Genomic DNA, 18680 nt, shown 5'->3' with positions numbered 1-18680 from the left:
GACACAGGCGGGACCCCCCGGTCAGCTAGACACAGGCGGGACCCCCCAGTCAGCTTTGGCCAAGGCCTGTGGACCCACCTTCATCACAGCCTCCGTGTGCTCCAGCATCCAGCCCACCAAGGCATGGCCCGACTCGTGAAACGCAACCACTTTCTGTTCTTCCTTGGACAGGATCTTGCTCTTTTTGGCAGTCCCTGAAAGAATGCCAGGGTGTGAGCCGGGCGTGGTGCTCACGCCTGTAATCCCAGCACTTTGGGGGGCTGAGGCGGGCGAGTCACCTGAGGTCTGGAATTCGAGACCAGCCTGACCAATATGGTGAAACCCCATCTCTACTAAAAATACAAAAATTAGCCAGGCATGGTGGCAAGTGCCTGTAATCCCAGCTACTCGGGAGGCTGAGGCAGGAGAATCACTTGAATCTGGGAGGCAGAGGTTACAGTGAGCTGAGATCGCACCACTGCACTCCAGCTGGGTGACGCAGCGAGACTCCGTCTCAAAAAACAAACCAACTGGCCGGGTGCGGTGGCTCAAGCCTGTAACCCCAGAACTTTGGGAGGCCGAGACGGGCGGATCACGAGGTCAGGAGATCGAGACCATCCTGGCTAACACAGTGAAACCCCGTCTCTACTAAAAAAATACAAAAAATTAACCAGGCGTGGTGGCGGCGCCTGTAGTCCCAGCTACTCGGGAGGCTGAGGCAGGAGAATGGTGTAAACCCGGGAGGCGGAGCTTACAGTGAGCCGAGATCGCACCACTGCACTCCAGCCTGGGCGACAGAGTGAGACTCCGTCTCAAAAAAAAAAAAAAAAAAACCAACAAAAAAGAATGCCACGGGGTGTGAGCTGAGGCCCCGGCCTCTCCCTGGCTGGGCCCTGCTCCTGCCCCGTGTAGTCAAAGCAAGGCTCTCTCTGCACATCTGCAGCTCTGTAGCCATGGCTCCCAACACCCAACTCAAAACACTCTTGAGGTCAAAGAGCTGTTGAAGGAGGTGGTGATTTCTTCTTTTATAAAATGTTGCAAATACGAAAATAGCTCCTGCTGCTTTTAGGAGCAAGTGCAACCCTCTGAGGACTCTCTCCTGCTGCCCCAGGGTTGGGCGAGGTCCACAGGGTCAGGGCAGGGGTCACAGAACAGCAGCTTCTGACTTTCTGGCAGGATGGGCAGAGGTCTCCTCTGAGGTATGGGCCTCCTGCTTACTCTCCCTCTCCCCTCAGACCTGGCGGGGCAGCTCCCATCCCCATCACTTTCTGGATCCTCATGGCTTCCACTCATCCCTTCAGAGGCCTTTTGCCTCAGGGACAAGGCTTTTTTTGGTAAGAGACAGGGTCTCACTTTCTCGCCCAGGTTGGAGGGCAGTGGTGCAATCATGGCTCACTGTTGCTTCAACCTCCTGGGTTCCAGCAGTCCTCCCACCCCAACCGCCTGAGTAGCTGGGACCAGAGGTGTGCTCTACCACCACGCCTGGCTGATACTCTTTTCTTTCTTTCCTTTTTTTTAAAATTTATTTTCTTAACAGTTCTGGAGGTTAAACATCCAAGACAATGGTGTTGACAGGGTTGATTCCTTCTGAGGGCCATCTTCTCCCTTTGTCTACATATTATCTTCCCTTTTTCTGTGTCTGTGTCAAAATTTCCTCTTCTTTTTTTTTTTTTTTGAGACAGAGTCTCGCTCTGCTGCCCAGGCTGGAGTGCAGTGGCCGGATCTCAGCTCACTGCAAGCTCCGCCTCCTGGGTTCACGCCATTCTCCTGCCTCAGCCTCCTGAGTAGCTGGGACTACAGGCGCCCGCCACCTCGCCCGGCTAGTTTTTTGTATTTTTTAGTAGAGACGGGGTTTCACCGTGTTAGCCAGGGTGGTCGCGATCTCCTGACCTCGTGATCCGCCCGCCTCGGCCTCCCAAAGTGCTGGGATTACAGGCGTGAGCCACCACGCCCAGCCACCACTTCCCTTTTCAAACATTCACTGTGTCTCAGATTGACACTGTGGGTCTGAACTCCATTCCATGAGATGACTGATCACATCTGGTTGTTGCCATCATAGCTACGGAAACCTCCAGCAGCTCCGATTCCCAGTTTAGTCCTGCTCTCCTCACAGACGTCGCAGACCCAACACTGAGCAGCCGCAGAATGGCAGTCAGAGGCGGCCAGCCCACCCAGCACCAAAACTCATCTCCTGTTCCTACGGAGAGTCGGAGCCACGAGTTTCGCCAGAGGTCGCGCAGCAGATCCACGCCTGTCCACAGAGCCCCTACTGCACTGAAGGCACAGTTGTCCCTCCATGGCCACGGGCGGCAGCAGCCCTCTGGCCCACAGTCAGCAGCTGGAGCTCAGCCCCCACGGGGCCGGGGCTAGGCTGAGCCCACCACACCCAGGCCGGTAAGGCATTTTTAGTTTTTATTTCATTATTTGTATTTTTGGGGGGGAATTTTTTTTTTTTTTCATTTTCTTTGGCAAGGCATTTTTATATTTCTGTAGGACGAGTGTCTACTCTTAGGTAAGTCTGTGATACTTTAAGGAACAGTACATGGCATCATAAAGACATGAGTTACACAGAAATGAAATGCAACGTGTGTTCCTTCCCGTGTGATGGTTCCCGGCCACTAAATCACAGGACTCCCAGGCCTGGATCTGGCTCCATCCACCTCATCTCTAAATACCTGCCTGGGTATTTCTGGGGTTCAAGTCCTGCTAAGAACGGCCTTCACCAGGGCGCCCCTGTACCTGCGAGGACGCGCTCCACGGCATACTCGAAGTTGAGCGTGTGCACGGAAGTGTGTCCCTCCCGCGCCGCGTGCAGAGCAGCCTCGTTGCAGATGTTGGCGATGTCAGCTCCTGCCAACACAAACGACAGTCAGGGCACGGTGGGGTGGGGTTCTGCTCTCTATCAGGGCTTAAGAGGAGGAAGGGGCCCTCAAGGAAGAACAAAGATGGCCGGGGACGGTGGTTCACGCCTGTAATACCAGCACTTTGGGAGGCTGAGGCAGGCGGATCACCTGAGGTCAGGAGTTGGAGACCAGCCTGGCCAACACGGTGAAACCCCATCTCCACTAAAAATATAAATATTAGCTGGGCGTGGTAGTGCATGCCTATAATCCCAGCTACTCTGGAGGTTGAGGCAGGAGAATTGGTTGAATCCAGGAGGCAGAGGCTGCAGTGAGCCAAGATCACGCCACTGCACTCCAGTCTGGGTGACAGAGCAGGACTCTGTCTCAAAATAAATAAATAATTAATTAATTAAAAGGAAGAACAAAGAGGGAAAAGAGACCAAGAAGCAAGAGTGCTGGTGAGAGCGTGTGGGAGAGAGGCGAGGGGAGCCGGCACCAGCAGCAGAGGTGGGGAGAGAGGCAAGGGGAGCTGGCACCACCAGCAGAGGTGGGGAGTGGCAGGCACTGCGACCATGTTCCACTGAGGCCATTTCACAGACGAGACACAGAACCGCCAAGCTCCGTCCACCCTGACACCCGTCTCTCCTCCCAAGGGCAGTTCCACACCCCATCTTGTGACATTCCACCTAACAGCTCGTGGGCATTGATGGCAAAGAAATTAAAGGCTCTCAGTATCCACAAAATTCTAGTGAAAGATCTTAACAATCAATCAAAGGGGAAGTTCATCTCAATAAAAGGGAGTTTTGTTTACATTAAGTTTTAAAATGTGAGCCACGTAGAAAAAAGCGTCTTGATGTATGATTTCTATTTCTACAACTTGACAGAGACTGTGAGGGTCAGCGGGAGGCGGCTTTGCCGGTACTGCGTCGTCTGACCCCGGGTCTGACGGGAAACACCGGGATGACTGGTCACTGTGTGGAACAAACGTACCGCCACTATCTCTGGAGTCAAGCACAGTCTGCTTTTCCACCCCTGGGGCAGAGGAAGGAGTGCGGGTGCCGTCTTGACCTCCTGCCAGCATCCTACATGCACATCAGCTCCCACCCAGGCCTGTGCTGAGCAGGGGCCCCAGACAAGGCAGCGCCCAGCCTACACAGGAGGCCTCGATGTTGTGTGCACAGGTGAGACCACCGACCCTCAGGACGTGATGCTGCCCAGGCTGCGGGTTGAGAACATACCACTGAATCCTGGTGTCAGCTCTGCCAGACGTTGGGAGTAAAAGGTGCTGGACTGGGTCAGCTTCAGGCTCTTCAGGTGCTGCTCAAAAATCTCCCGCCTCTCCTGCCAGAACCAGGGGAGGAGGACAGACCGTTGGGCTCACGCCCAGTTACTGCCGCAGGCGCTGCATGTTTGTCTGTGGGGAGAGAGGGGGTCCCCGACGCGCCTGCCCTGAGGACAAGCCTCAGCTTCCCAAGTAGCTGGGATTACAGGTGTGTGCCATCACGCCTGACTGAGTTTTGTATTTTTAGTAGAGATGGGGTTTTGCAAACTTGGCCAGGCTGGTCTCGAACTCCTGGCTTCAAGTGATTCACCCGCCTCGGCCTCCCAATGTGCTGGGATTACAGGCGTGAGCCACCACGCCTGGCCATGAGCAGCATTTTAAACATGAACAGAACGCTCTTGGATGGCCGGGTCCGGTGGCTCACACCTGTAATCCTAGCACATTAGGAGGCCGAAGCAGGCAGCCTGGCCAACATGGTGAAATCCCGTCCCTACTAAAATACAAAATGAGCCAGGTGTGGTGGTGCACGCCTGTAATCCCAGCTACTCGGGAGGCTGAGGCTGAAGAATCACTTAAAGCTAGGAGACAGAGGTGGCAGTGAGCTGAGACTACACCGCTGCACTTCAGCCTGCGGGATAGAGTGAGACTCTGTCTCAAAAAAAAAAAAAAAAAGAAAAAGAACGCTCTTGGAAGCCAAGGTGGGTGGAGATCACTTGAGGCCAGGGGTTGGACACCAGCCTTGGCAACACAGTGAGATCCCGTGAAAAATTAGCCGCCACGGTGGTGCCCGCCCGTCGCAGTCCCAGCTCCTCAGCTTGAGCTCTGAAGGTCGAGGCTGCAGTGAGTGGTGATCGCAACACTGCACTCCAGCCCGGGGGACAGCGCAACACCCTTTCTCTAAAAATCAAAAGAAAAAATCAAAAAGAAAAAAGAAAGCCGCCCTCCCCTGGAGAAGCCACTGTTCCCTGGAGGAGCAGCGTCCCCTGGAGAAGCTGTGTCCAGCAGGAAGGGCTTCCGCTCTGCCCTTCACTCTCCATCTCAACAGAGGCCGAGCACCGGCTGAGGCATCAGGGCAGCTGCCTGTGTGAGCCCAGCCCTGCTCCCCAGGCTGCAGTGACACACCATGAACCTACCAGCAAACCCCGAGGCCCTCTCTCCAAACCCTCCCCTCCATGAGCTGAACTCCTGCTCCCTCAGGGCAGCAACCAAGGCCCTTTGGCCAGGAAGTGTAACGTCCAACCAGAGCCCTGTGACAGAGGAGGGATCAGGCAAGAGGCCTCAGAACTTCTACTCCCACCCCAATTTCAGGGCAGCTGCACAGTCCACGTCTCCAGAACCCACGCTCTGGATAGAAGGAAATGATGCCGCACAAGAATAAAGTTTCCCACGATTTTTCCTCCCGGATTTTGTTTCAAAGGATTTGCTATAAAAAACCAGAGTGACACCCAGGATAAAAGGAAAACCAATCGCGGGTGAAAAGAACTGCAAAGCCCCGAGCCGTGAGTGCAGCAGGTGGGCAGGTCTGCTGGGGGCGTGTGGCCGATGTGGGGGCCACGCTGGACAGTGCCAGCACCTGCGGGACAGCGACAGGCTTCACACCAAGAAGTGTCTTAGAGGAGAGGCCAGACCACCCAGAACGAGTGAGGGCGGCCCAGGTGGAGTGGGAGAGGCTGGGGTCCTGGCTCTGACCTGCAGAGTGGGAAGATCAATAAAGACGTGCCGGTCCAGTCGGCCTGGCCTCATCAGAGCACCGTCCAAAATGTCAGCTCGGTTCGTGGACGCCAGGACAATGACGTGGTCTGTGGTGCCCATTCCTGAGGGGACAGACAGTGGCCCTGAGGGTGAGGGTCCTGACACAAATTTCCCCTGCAGGTTTCCCTTCAGGATACAGGAGGGAGAGGGACCCTCCCCGCCCCAGGCCCAGAGAGAAAGGAACAGCCGGTCCTTCTGTACTACGAGCCGTGATCCTTCCCCCATCGCTCCCAGCCAACATCACCAGGAGGAACAGGAATTCCCCCATTTTGACAAGTGGTAACAGCAACACCATCCCGGGGGCTAGCTACTGAGGCAGAACTGTCCAGGGCCCTCCTGGAGCTCCGACGGCATCCTGGAGTGTCGCTCTGTCTCATGGTGTCACCTGGGAGCCGGTCCTCACAGCCGCCCCCCCAACCCCATCATTATTAGTGTGACTTTGTTACATTTTAGCTAACACTCGGCTTTAAGCTGTGACTTTAAAACATTTTATCTTCAACGCCTGGCCTTAAGCCCCAGGTTTCAGGCTTGAGGTTTGTCATCGGAGAATTTAAAAGTGAGCCCAGAAACGATCACTCATTCCTGGTGTCTGTGAACCTTGACTGGATCCTGACGTGAATAAATGAACTGCGAAATGATTTATGAAGCTGCTGGGAACACCTGACTGGATGCTTCTAAGAACGTTCAGGTGTTATGATGTTGTGATTTTTCTCTGAATTTAAACAAATGTACTCAGAGCATATAAGATTCAAACCTTTGGGTCTGCTTTCAAAGAATCCACTTGGCTGGGCGCGGTGGCTCATACCTGTAATCCCAGCACTTTGGGAGGCTGAGGCGGGTGGATCACGAGGCCAGGAGTCTGAGACCAGCCTGGCCAAGATGGTGAAACCCTATCTCTACTAAAGATACAAAAAATTAGCTGGCCGTGGTGGCGGCGCCTGTAATCCCAGCTATTCGGGAGGCTGAGGCAGGAGAATCGCCTAAACCCGGAAGGCGGAGGTTGCAGTGAGCCGAGATGGCACCATTGCAATTACACTCCAGCCTGGCTAGAGGGCAAGACTCCGCCTAAAAAAAAAAAAATCCACTGGTGGCCGGGCACGCACAGTGGCTCACGCCCGTAATCCCAGCACTTTGGGAGGTTTACGTGGGTGGATCACCTGAGGTCAGGAGTTTTGAGACCATCCTGGCCAATATGGTGAAACCTCATCTCTACTAAAAATACAAAAATTAGCTGGGTGTGGCGTGCGCCTGTAATCCCAGCTACTCGGGAGTTTGAGGCAGGAGAATCACTTGAACCAGGAGACGGAGGTTACAGTGAACCGAGATTGCGTCACTACACTCCAGCCTGGGCGACAGGGCAAGACTCTCAAAAAAAAAAAAAAAGGAAAAGGTCCACAATAAACTGTGTTGAAAGTAAAGATTCGACGAGACCTCCCGTGACTAATGTAAGAACAGGACCTCCCGTCACTAACCCTAAATAATCCCAGCACGTTGGGAGGCCAAGGTGGGAGGACTGTGAACCCAGGAGGTGGAGGCTGCAGTGTGCTATGATCATGCCCCTGAACTCCACTCTGGGCAATGGAGCGAGACTCTGTCTCCAGCAACCCCGTGTTCTTAGGACAGGACCCTGAACGCTCTGAGGGGGCCGAGGGGACAGGGGCCTGACCAGCTTCTCCAGGGCTACTGTCCTGAGTTTCACTAAGCAGTAGCCGCCAGGACCGCACAGCAGCTCAGTCCAAGCCACACCCCACTCCCAAGCAAATCAAATCACTCCCGAATTTCAAAGGAACTTGGAAAGACACAACCATTCTCCCTGGTTCCCCAAGTCAGAATGTGATAAGCTGGGATGCTGAGTCCCAGTTACATTTCTAGAAGGGAGATGACAGAAGAGAACCACCTCGCCAAGGCAAAGGCAGTGCCTTAAAAAGATGATGACTCGGCCGGGCGCGGTGGCTCACCCCTGTAATCCCAGCACTTTGGGAGGCCGAGGCGGGTGGATCACGAGGTCAGGAGATCAAGACCATTCTGGCTAACACGGTGAAACCCCGTCTCTACTAAAAATACAAAAAATTAGACGGACGAGGTGGCGGTGCCTGCAGTCCCAGCTACTCGGGAGGCTGAGGCAGGAGAATGACATGAACCTGGGAGGCGGAGCTTGCAGTGAGCCGAGATAGCACCACTGCACTCCAGCCTGAGCGAGAGAGCCAGACTCTTATCTCAAAAAAAAAAGGAAAAAAAGAAAAAGAGAAAACAGCAGCCAGGCCAGGGAGGTGCAGTGTGAGCTCCCTAGAGGGGGCGGCGCCTGGTTCAAGCACGGCTCGGCTTTCAGCAGAGTCTGGCAAGGCCACCCTGCGGGACACATGCTCCCCCTGGGCTGCTGTGTGTCAGGGACATGCGGTGTCAGGATACGGACTTCCTGGGACTGGATCCCTCGTTTGGCTTTTTAAGTTTTGTATTCTAACAGTAATAGATACACAACAAATTGCAAAAAACAGCACAGAGCTGTCCTTTGGCCCAGGTCACCCAGGAGCTGCACGTTCAGCAGCTGCAAAACAAAGGCAAAGCCAGAAGACTGACATGGAAACGCCAGGCCGTCGCTCAGACGCCCCCACTCCTACGTGCTCTCACCTGTGTGCTCCACATAGATGGACACTTGCGTCACACGCACGTTCGCGTAACCAACGTCTCCCATCACGACACAGAACTGAAAAAACAGAGCCTGGCAAGGTGGCTCAAGCCTCGAGTCCCAGCTACTCGGGAAGCTGAGGCAGGAGGCGGAGGCTGCAGTGAGCTATGATGGTGGCACCACACTCCAGCCTGGGCGACAGAACGAGACCCTGTCTCTGCAGAACAAAAAGTCGAAGCATAAAATGTTTACGGCAGCCTTTTCCGTGTGTGGCTGCATGTCAGGGCTCGGCTTCTGCCACCAGGGGATGACTATGTTGAAGGGAGGCCTGTGTGAACTGCTAGGCGTCTGCGGCTCCCGCGTGTGGGCAGTGCTGGCGCTCCCCATCACTGCTTCCTAGCCCAGGAGCCGGGAACTGGACGTCCACAGCCAGGGGAGCCTCCGGTGCTCTCCGACTTACACCCTTCCCGGGGGGTCTGGGGTCCACAGGACCCCGCCATGGACTGGCTGACATAACCAACAAGGCTGGGGCTTTTCTCTTCCCCAGCGAGATTTTCCCACGACCGGATCAGCATCCGCCCCATCCCGCGCACTTCCCCGAACAGAAGCAACAAAGCCTGGCCTGGCGCCGCGGTGGGCTGAGCGCACAGCTGTGGCCCTGCATAAAGGGACTTGTTCAGAGCTGGCACAACTCAACAAGAGGCCTTCAGTCAGCGCATTCCCAGGCCTCAGCAAATCCGGGGGCGGAAGCAGCACAGAGAGGTTATGCGGAAAAGCTCATTTGATAGATGCTTGTCTTTGGGCTCAAGCCACTCAAAAAGGCGGTCTCCGTCTTCAGTGTGAAAGGCGACCCCAGCAGAGCGAACGGCATTGCCCTCGGTGGCCCTGTGGGCTCCGTGAGGCAGGAGCGGGCGGGCCTCTCTCCTCTGAGCCTCCTCATGGCCCCCTGGGAGGGCACCTGGTCAACACGGAGAAGGCCGCAGACTCACAGGACGAAGACCTCGGTGTTCACGCTGCGCCTGCATGGCACAGCCATCCGCCTCGCCCAAACTGTAGAGAGTCCTAAGACTCTGTGGCCAGAACCCAAGTGTCCTACAGATTTCTTCAAAACCTAAACCACTCACTCATCCTTGAGCAGCCCCCAGAAGCAATGGTCAGAGCCACGTCAAAGGCCACACAGCACCAAAGAGGCCACATAAAGATGCTCCACAGGGAAGCAGTGCAGGGAGCCTGGAGGCTCCAGAGGCCTCTAAAATGCATGGTGATCTCCACTTGAGGTGCAGGGCCAGCTGCCCCAGCAGAGGCGGTGGGGTCTCTGGACCTCCCAGGGACCCATCTCTGAGGTGTCTCTCCTCAGTGACACTTCAGACATCGCAGAATCTGAACTGCTCACCCCACATCTCTGAAGACATTCTGTTCTCTGAAAACTCGACTCTCATGACCACTTGCTGTGTGTGCAGAAGGCGGCCGTTCAGGTCTCGGTTGCTCACGCATTAGTTCCTGAACAAGCGTGCTGAGAGACGACTGCAGACACGGGGGACAAGCAGCAGGAGACGGGAAGCATTCTCTGCAAATGCCGTAGCAATGCCGCTGAGTCCTGGACACTGTCGGGAATCTCACTTTCATCCTCTACCCTCGGAGCTTTCAGAGCTTACAGAGCACTTCTGTGGGCATCAGTCCATCTGACTTCACAGCAGCCCATAGGCAGACGGGAACGCAGGGCACCCAGGAGAGACGGGCGTCAGCCCAGGGCACACGGGGCACCCAGAAGAAATGGGCACCAGCAAGGGGAATGCGGGCACCCAGGAGAAACACGTGCCAGCATGGGGAACACAGGGCACCCAGGAGAGACGGGCACCAGCACAGGGCACGCGGGGCACCCAGAAGACAAAGGCGCCAGCGTACAGAATGTGGAGCACCCAGAAGAGATGCATGCCAGCCCAGGGCCAAAGCCCTCAGCAGAGTCCACCGCCAGCAACAGGTGCAGTGACACTGTAAACCGCAAGGCACACAGCACTGCTGCACTGCTGCACTCATCCGGCCAAACGCACTGCTCGACCTGACCCTGAGGACATGTCACAGCTCCAGAGACTGACATTCCTGAACGTCACTGGCCTGTACAGAGTGTCACAGTCACCAAAGACAAACACCAAGAAACAGTGGAGTCTGCCTGTAATCCCAGCTACTCGGGAGGCTGAGGCAGGAGGATCACTTGAGTCAAGGAGTTCAAGACCAACCTGGGCAACACAGCAAGACCCTGTCTCAAAAAACAAGACCAAGAAATGACACAGGACGGGAAGAGACCAAGGAGACCGAACATCCACGTCGGGGAGCGGAAACACCTGTGGATGGGTCTGGGGGGCAGTCATGGACACCGTGGCCTGGTCCAAACCTGCAGACCACGTACGTCATGGTCAGCCTTCGGGGAGCTCGCAGGAAGGCATCAAAGAACACTCCGACTACCGTGGCAAACGCTTCTGTAAGTCTAAAGTGATTTCGCAATGAGAGGTGAAGCAAGTTCCCCCCTTAGCTGAGTGGTCAAAACTGGGCTGTGCAGGCGCTAAGACACACGACTCCAAGCAGCAACAAAGAAAACAGCAAGTGAACAGTTCTCTTGGAGCCAGATCACTTGGGGGAAAAAAGTCTCCCTCACCTACAATACCTAAAATGTAACTAGAATTTTGATTAAAAATAAATCTTACAAAGCAGAGACTTCAGCTGGGCGCGGTGGCTCAAGCCTGTAATCCCAGCACTTAGGGAGGCCAAGATGGGCGGATCACGAGGTCAGGAGATCGAGACTATCCTGGCTAGCACGGTGAAACCCCGTCTCTACTAAAAAATACAAAAAACTAGCCGGGCGAGGTGGCGGCGCCTGTAGTCCCAGCTACTCGGGAGGCTGAGGCAGGAGAATGGCATAAACCCGGGAGGCGGAGCTTGCAGTGAGCTGAGATCCGGCCACTGCACTCCAGCCTGGGCGACAGAGCGAGACTCCGTCTCAAAAAAAAAAAAAAGCAGAGACTTCAAAAAGATGCTTGTACTTATGTAAACGCAGCCCAATTCACAACAGCCCACGTGTCCACCAACAGGCGAATAAACAAGAGGCAGCTTCTACACACCAGGCAGCATTGTTCAGCCTCAAAGAGGAAGGAAATCCTGACACGTGCCCAGCACCGATGGCCCCTGGAGATGTTATGTGCATGAAAGAAGGCGGAGAGCAAAGGACAGATACCGCAGGACTCCAGTTCTATGAGGTCCCTACGACAGTCACTCAGAGACAGACAGCAGGCCACAGGCTGCAAGGGGCTGAGGATGGAGAATGAGGAGGGATCAATGGGGCCTGGTTTTCGGTTTGAAGAGAAAGTTCTGGACACACACGGTGGTGGCGGTTGCTCAACAGGCGAATGTACTTAATGTCGATGAACTTCAGAATGATTAAAATGGTAAATTTATGTGAATGTATTTTTTTAATTGTTTTTTAGAGACACGGTCTCGCTGTGTTATCCAGGCTGCAATGCAGAGGCTGTTCAGAGGCAAGACCATCGCACAGCACACCACCGAGCTCGGGCTCCAGCACCTTCTGCCTCTGCCTCCCAAACAGCCGGGAACACAGGCACGCACCACCAAGCTTGGCTATCTGCATATCTTTTTTTTTTTTTTTTTTTGAGACGGAGTCTCGCTCTGTCGCCCAGGCTGGAGTGCTGTGGCCGGATCTCAGCTCACTTCAAGCTCCGCCTCCCGGGTTCACGCCATTCTCCTGCCTCAGCCTCCCAAGTAGCTGGGACTACAGGCACCCGCCACCTCGCCCGGCTAGTTTTTTTTTGTATTTTTTAGTAGAGATGGGGTTTCACCGTGTTAGCCAGGATGGTCTCGATCTCCTGACCTTGTGATCCGCCCGTCTCGGCCTCCCTAAGTGCTGGGATTACAGGCTTGAGCCACCGCCCCCGGCCAGCTATCTGCATATTTTACCACAACAATATCCACATTAAAAAAATAATAATCTTGCAAAAGTAGCTCAGGAGAAAAATAATTCCAGGTCACCTTTACTGGGTCAGCTCCATTAAAAAAAAAAAAAATTGCCAAAGCCAGACCAGAAGTCATCTTCAAGGGGTCACAACATGTGGGGTGCCTCCCTCGCCGCAGTGCAGCATGCTGATGCTCTGCTCGGCCCTCTAACCAGTCTCACCTTCTCCGGGGACACAGGGAGAGGTGTGGTGGCACAATCAGACTCATTACCACAGAGAGGCATGGCGGCACAATCAGACAGACCTAAAAACATAAGCGGCACAGCTCCTCCAGAACCTGTCTAGCAGTCTTTCTGGGTTTTGCTGGAAAGCCCCTAAAATACAGTAATGCAAAAAAAGGCTAGGTGCTGAGGCTCATGCCTGTGATCTCAGCACTTTGGGAAGCTGCGGCAGGCCGACCGCCTCAGGTCAGGAGTTGAAGACCAGCCTGGCCAACATGGTGAAACCTCATCTCCACTAAAAATACAAAAATTAGTGTTTGGGTGTGGTGGCACGTGCCTGTAATCCCAGCTACTCGGGAGACTGAGGCAGGAGAATCACTTGAACCTGGGAGGCAGAGGTTGCAGTGAGCCGAGATCGTGCCATGTACTTCACCCTGGGCAACAAGAGTGAGACTCCATCTCAAAAAAATAAAAAGATTACATCTGACATACCGCTTCTATTCCTACTTATGATTTTTACTATTGCCTTGACGTTTTTTAAATTAAAAGTTGTGCTTCTTTTTTTTTTTTTTTTTGAGATGGAGTCTCCCTCTCTCACCCAGGCTGGAGTGCAATGGTGAGATCTCGGCTCACTGCAACCTCCACCTTCCGGGTTCAAGCAAAGCTCCAGAGCAGCGGGGACTATAGGCACCCGCCATCATGCCTGGCTGATTTTTGTATTTTTGTAGAAATGGGGTTTCAGCATGTTGGCCAGGATGGTCATAAAATCCGGACCTCCGTGGTCCGCCTGTCTTGGCCTCCCAAAGTGCTGGGATTACAAACCCACTGCGCTGGGTCTAAAAGCTGTATTTCTTTTTTTTTTCTTTTTTCCTTGAGACGGAGTCTCACTCTGTCACCTAGGCCGGAGTGCAGTGGTACGATCTTAGCTCGCCACAACCTGTTCTGAAAGACGTCGGAAAACCTTCTCTGATGGTGCAATGGGGGTGTGGGGTGCACGAGCACTGACCGTCCATTTCTACCAGAAGCTGGTTGAGCGTCTGCTCCTCCTCTGTGTTGGAGAAGCCAGACATGGTGGTGGAGCGCTTCTTGCCCACCGCGTCAATCTCATCGATGTAGACGATGCAGGGGGCCCGGGCCCGGGCTTCCTTGAAGAGGCTTCGCACACGGGCAGCGCCAAGGCCTGAGGGGACACAGAGAGAACCAGGAAATGGGCAGGTAATAAAAAACCAAGTCTCTTCCTGTACCCGGGCCAGACACAGTTCTACACAAAAGACAACTAAATCTACCAGCCCCGTCCCCTACAAACAGACACACGGCAGCTGCTCGCGGGGGCCCCTGGTCACCCCTCAGGGTTCACACGCACCATGCTGGCCCCCCAGGCCACAAGTGACAGCGGCTTTGAAACAAACACCACATGCTCCGCAGACAAAACCCTCCTCTAACCCAGACCTCGCTTTCCTTCCCTACTCCCCGGCCCACCTCTTTCCCTTTCAGACCAGAGGAAGGACATGTGAAAGGAGCCAAGTGGTCAGCCAAGTCCACCCACAGCCCCCAACCACAGCACCTACCTCCAATGACCTCCACGAACTCTGGGCCGGCCATCGCCAGGAAGGGCACCTGAGCCTCCGTGGCCACCGCCTTCGCCAGCAGTGTCTTCCCACAGCCGGGGGGACCGAGCAGCAGTGCGCCCTTTGGGACCTTGGCGCCAAGCTGGAGGAAGCGCTCTGGGCTCTGGATGGCAGCAGATGATGTGACACTAACCACGTGGGGTTTCAGTTTTTTTATTTTTTGGAGGTAAGGTCTGTCTGGGTCACGCAGGCTGGAATGCAGCGGGTGCCAGGAGAGCTCACCACAGCCCTGCAGCCTCAGCGTCCTAGGTTCAAGCCATCCTCTCACCTCAGCCTCTCAAGTAGCTGGGACTATACAGGCATGTGGCACCACGCCCAGCTACTTTTAAAGAATTTTTGCAGGCCGGACGCAGCGGCTCACACCTGTAATCCCAGCATTTTGGGAGGCCGAGGCGGGCAGAAAGCCTGAGATCAGGAGTTCGAGACCAGGCTAGCCAAAATGGAGAAACCCCATCTCTACTAAAAATACAAAAATCAGCCGTGCACGGTGGTGGCTGCTTGTGATCCCAGCTACTCGGGAGGCTGAGGCAGGAGAATCACTTGAACTGGGGGAGTTGGAGGTTGCAGTGAGTGAGCCGAGATTGTGCCACTGCACTCCAGCCTGAGTAACAAAGTGAGACTCTGTCTCAAAAAAAAATTAATTAAAAAAATTTTTTGCAGAGACAGGATCTCACTGTTGCCCAGGCTGATCTCCTACTCCTGGGCTCAAGCACTTCCCCTGCCTCAGTCCCCCAAAGTGCTAGGACTACGGGTGTGACCCACCACACCAGGACCGCAGAGGGAATGTTTAAGTAACGCATGTGAAAGGCAGCTCATGCACCGCCACCAACTGGCTACGGGGTTTATGGGGTTCTGGAAAAAGCGCAGAGCTCTGCAAGGGATGAAGGGCCCAGGATGGCTAATGGCACAGTAGGCATGGGCCTTGGTAGTCTCCGTTTGGCTGAACCATGTGCAAGGGGCTTGTGCTGCTGGTTGAACAGGCACCAGCACCTGCCTGGCGTCCCCATGGGACACGGTAGAGGTCACCACCAACCCATGACACATATCAATGGAATTCCAGGTCCCACAGGAGCCCTTCTGGGAGAGAAGGAAGGCTGGTGTCTGCGCACTCCTCCCTCCCGGTCTGTGCTGCTCTCACCTTGGAGACAAGGAAGGCTGGTGCCTGCCCGCTCCTCCCTCCCAGTCTGTGCTGCTCTCACCTTCAGATAATCCACAAACTCGCGGACCTCCTGCTTGGCTTCGTGCATTCCTGCCACGTCTGTGAAGCTCACTCCTTTCCCCACCTTCCCATCCACAATCGTGAAACGAGCCATTTTAAGCTGATTCTGTGCAGAAAGAACAAAGCGCAGGGAGCTGTGCAACGTGAGGAAATCAGCAGCACAACGCAGGAGCTCAGCCCACACACCGCAGCCACGCCAGCCCCACGTCTCCATCCCAGGATCCCAAGGATCCACTCGTGTCAGACCGACAAGGCTCACAGGTCCGTCTTCAGGCACAGAAGGGAAATGTTTCATGTCATTAAGTAGTAAGAAAACTGTCTAGCAAGTTGCCTTAAAAAAATTATTCTTGGCTGGGCGCAGTGGCTCACGCCTGTGATCACAGCACTTTGGGAGGCCGAGACGGGCGCATCATGAGGTCAGAAGATTGAGACCATCCTGGCTAACATGGTGAAACCCCGTCTCCACTAAAAATACAAAAAAAATTAGCCAGGCCTGGTGGTGGACGCCTGTAGTCCCAGCTACTTGGGAGGCTGAGGCAGGACAATGGCATGAACCCAGGAGGCGGAGCTTGCAGTGAGCTGAGATCGCACCACTGCACTCCAGCCTGGGCGACTGAGCGAGACTCTGTCTCAAAAAAAAAAAATTATTCTTGGTCAGGTGCAGTGACTCACACCTGTAATCCCAGCACTTTGGGAGGCCGAGGCAGGTGGATCACCTGACATCAGGAGTTGGAGACCATCCTGGCCAACATGGTGAAACCCTGTCTCTACTAAAAATACAAACAATTAGCTGGGTGCAGGGGTGGGAGCCTGTAATCCCAGCTACTAGGGAGGCTGATGCAGGAGAATCACTTGAACCCACAAAGCAGAGGTTGCAGTGAGCTGAGATTATGCCACTGCACTCCAGCCTGGGGGACAAAAGCCAAACTCCATCTCAAAAAATAGAAAAACAAATTATCCCCAAATTAGCTGGGTGTGGGGGTGCGTGCCTGTAATCCCAGCTACTCAGGAAGCTGAGGTAGGAGAATCACCTGAGCCTGGAAAGTTGACCCTCAAGATCACACCACTGCACTCCAGCCTGGTGACAGTGAGACCATCTCAAAAAAACAAAAAACAAACAAACAAACAAAATAACCTTCCACACAAACTAATTTAACATCTTTTGCATAAACCGCCTTTTTTGTTTCTTTTTGAGATAAGGTCTCACTCTGTCACCCAAACTGGAGCACTGTGGCAGGATCTCAGCTCACTGCAACCTCGACCTCCTGGGTTCAAACGATCCTCCCACCTCAGCCTCCTGAGTGCCCAGGACCACAGGCGCCACCACCAGGCCCAAGTGGAAACAAGGTGGGACAGTGTGGGCCCTGCCTCCTCCTTGCTGGTAACTCCCCAGGCCCAAAGGTGAAGGGAGGGGGCGTCACATAAGGAGCGTGCACTCCATGATAAATGCCGCAAGATAAGGTTTCTCAAGTGTATTAAGGTTGTTTTTTTGAGACAGAGGCTTGCTCTTCTCCTAGGCTGGAGGGCAGTGGCGTGATCTCGGCTCACCGCAACCTCCACCTCCCAGGTTCAAGAGATTGTCCTGCCTCAGCCTCCCGAGTAGCTGGGATTACAGGAGCCTGCCATCACACCCAGCTAATGTTTGTTTTTTTTTTCAGGAGAGACAGGGTTTCTTCATGTTGGTCAGGCTGGTCTCGAACACCTGACCTCAGGTGATCCACCCACCTTTGCCTCCCAAAGTGCTGAGATTTCAGGTGTGACCCACTGTACCTGGCCTAAGGTTGTTCTTTTAAAGACAACCTGGCCAGGCGAGGTGGCTCAAGCCTATAATCCCAGCACTTAGGGAGGCCAAGGCAGGCAGATCACGAGGTCAGGAGATCGAGACCATCCTGGCTACGGTGAAATCCCATCTCTACTAAAAATATAAAAAATTAGCCGGGTGTGATGGTGGGCGCCTGTAGTCCCAGCTACTCGGGAAGCTGAGGCGGGAGAATGGCGAGAACCTGGGAGGCGGAGCTTGCAGTGAGCCGAGATTGCGCCACTGCACTCCAGCCTGAAAGGCAGAGCAAGACTGTCTCAAAATAAATAAATAAAGAGGCCAGGTATGATGGCGCACGCCTGTAATCCCAGCACTCTGGGAGGCCGAGGCGGGCAGATCACGAGGTCAGGAGATAGAGACCATCCTGGCTAACATGGTGAAACCCCATCTCTACCAGAAATACAAAAAATTAGCTGGACGTGGTGGCAGGCGCCTGTAGTCCCAGCTACTCAGGAGGCCGAGGCAGGAGAATGGCATGAACCCGGGAGGCGGAGCTTGCAGTGAGCCAAGACTGCGCCACTGCACTCCAGCCTGGGCGACAGAGCGAGACTCAGTATCAGGAAAAAATAAATAAATAAATAAATAAATAAATAAATAAATAAATAAATAAATACATACATACATACATACATACATACATACATAAAAAATAAAGACAACCTTTAAAATTCCGCAGATTCTTAGCTAGTTGGAAATAAAAGGGAAAACAGTCTTTGGTGATCATAAAAAAAATGCAGATTTGGCCGGGTTGGTGGCTGCAGCACGTTGGGAGGCCAAGGCAGGCAGATCACCCAAGCTCAGTAGTTCAAGACCGGCCTGGCCAACATGGTGAAACCCTATCTCTACAAAAATACAAAAATTAGCCAGACATGGTGGCCCACACCTGCAGTCCCAGCTACTCAGGAGGCTGAGTTAGGAGGATTGCATGAACCCAGGGGGTGGAGGTTTCAGTGAGCAGAGATCGTGCCACTGCACTCCAGCCTAGGCAACAGAGCGAGACTCTGTCTCAAAAAGAAAAGAAAAGAAAAGAAAGTCTGGGTGCAGTGGCTCACGCCTATAATCCCAGCACTTTGGGAGGCCGAGGTGGATCACCTGAGGTCGGGAGTTCGAGACCAGCCGGACCAACATGCAGAAACTCCGTCTCTACTAAAAATACAAAATCAGCCCGGCGTGGTGGCGCATGCCTGTAATCCCAGCTACTCGGGAGGCTGAGGCAGGAGAACTGCTTGAACCCGGGAGGTGAAGGTTGTGGTGAGTTGAGATCACGCCAATGCACTCCAGCCTGGACAACAAGGGCAAAGCTCCATTTCAAAAAAAGAAAAAGAAAAGAAAAATGCAGATTCAATTGC

The 18680-nt window shown here is 54.0% G+C and overlaps 1 protein-coding gene across 5 annotated transcripts in view; it reads right to left on the bottom strand.

Moving 5' to 3' along the window:
• SPG7 (SPG7 matrix AAA peptidase subunit, paraplegin) overlaps nt 1-18680 on the bottom strand; it is a 45780-nt gene that overhangs the window by 7256 nt on the left and 19844 nt on the right. For 3 of the 5 annotated variants that reach the window (XM_023228814.2, XM_023228813.2, XM_023228816.2), the window contains 7 exons: nt 15493-15618; nt 14234-14396; nt 13672-13845; nt 5794-5918; nt 4061-4163; nt 2719-2829; nt 79-194 (listed from right to left, as the gene is read on the bottom strand). In XM_023228814.2, coding sequence (XP_023084582.1) covers nt 79-194; nt 2719-2829; nt 4061-4163; nt 5794-5918; nt 13672-13845; nt 14234-14396; nt 15493-15618 — 918 coding nt within the window. Of the gene's footprint in view, nt 1-42; nt 195-2718; nt 2830-4060; nt 4164-5793; nt 5919-8543; nt 9467-13671; nt 13846-14233; nt 14397-15492; nt 15619-18680 lie in introns of those variants that run through there. The other 2 variants (XM_026447381.1, XM_023228818.3) reach the window with 2 other exon arrangements.

The sequence above is a fragment of the Piliocolobus tephrosceles genome, chromosome 17, assembly GCF_002776525.5.
Source record: "Piliocolobus tephrosceles isolate RC106 chromosome 17, ASM277652v3, whole genome shotgun sequence".
Lineage (NCBI taxonomy): Eukaryota > Metazoa > Chordata > Mammalia > Primates > Cercopithecidae > Piliocolobus > Piliocolobus tephrosceles.
The sequence above is the reverse complement of the archived record's forward strand: the minus strand, read 5'-3'. Positions and strand labels throughout refer to the sequence as shown.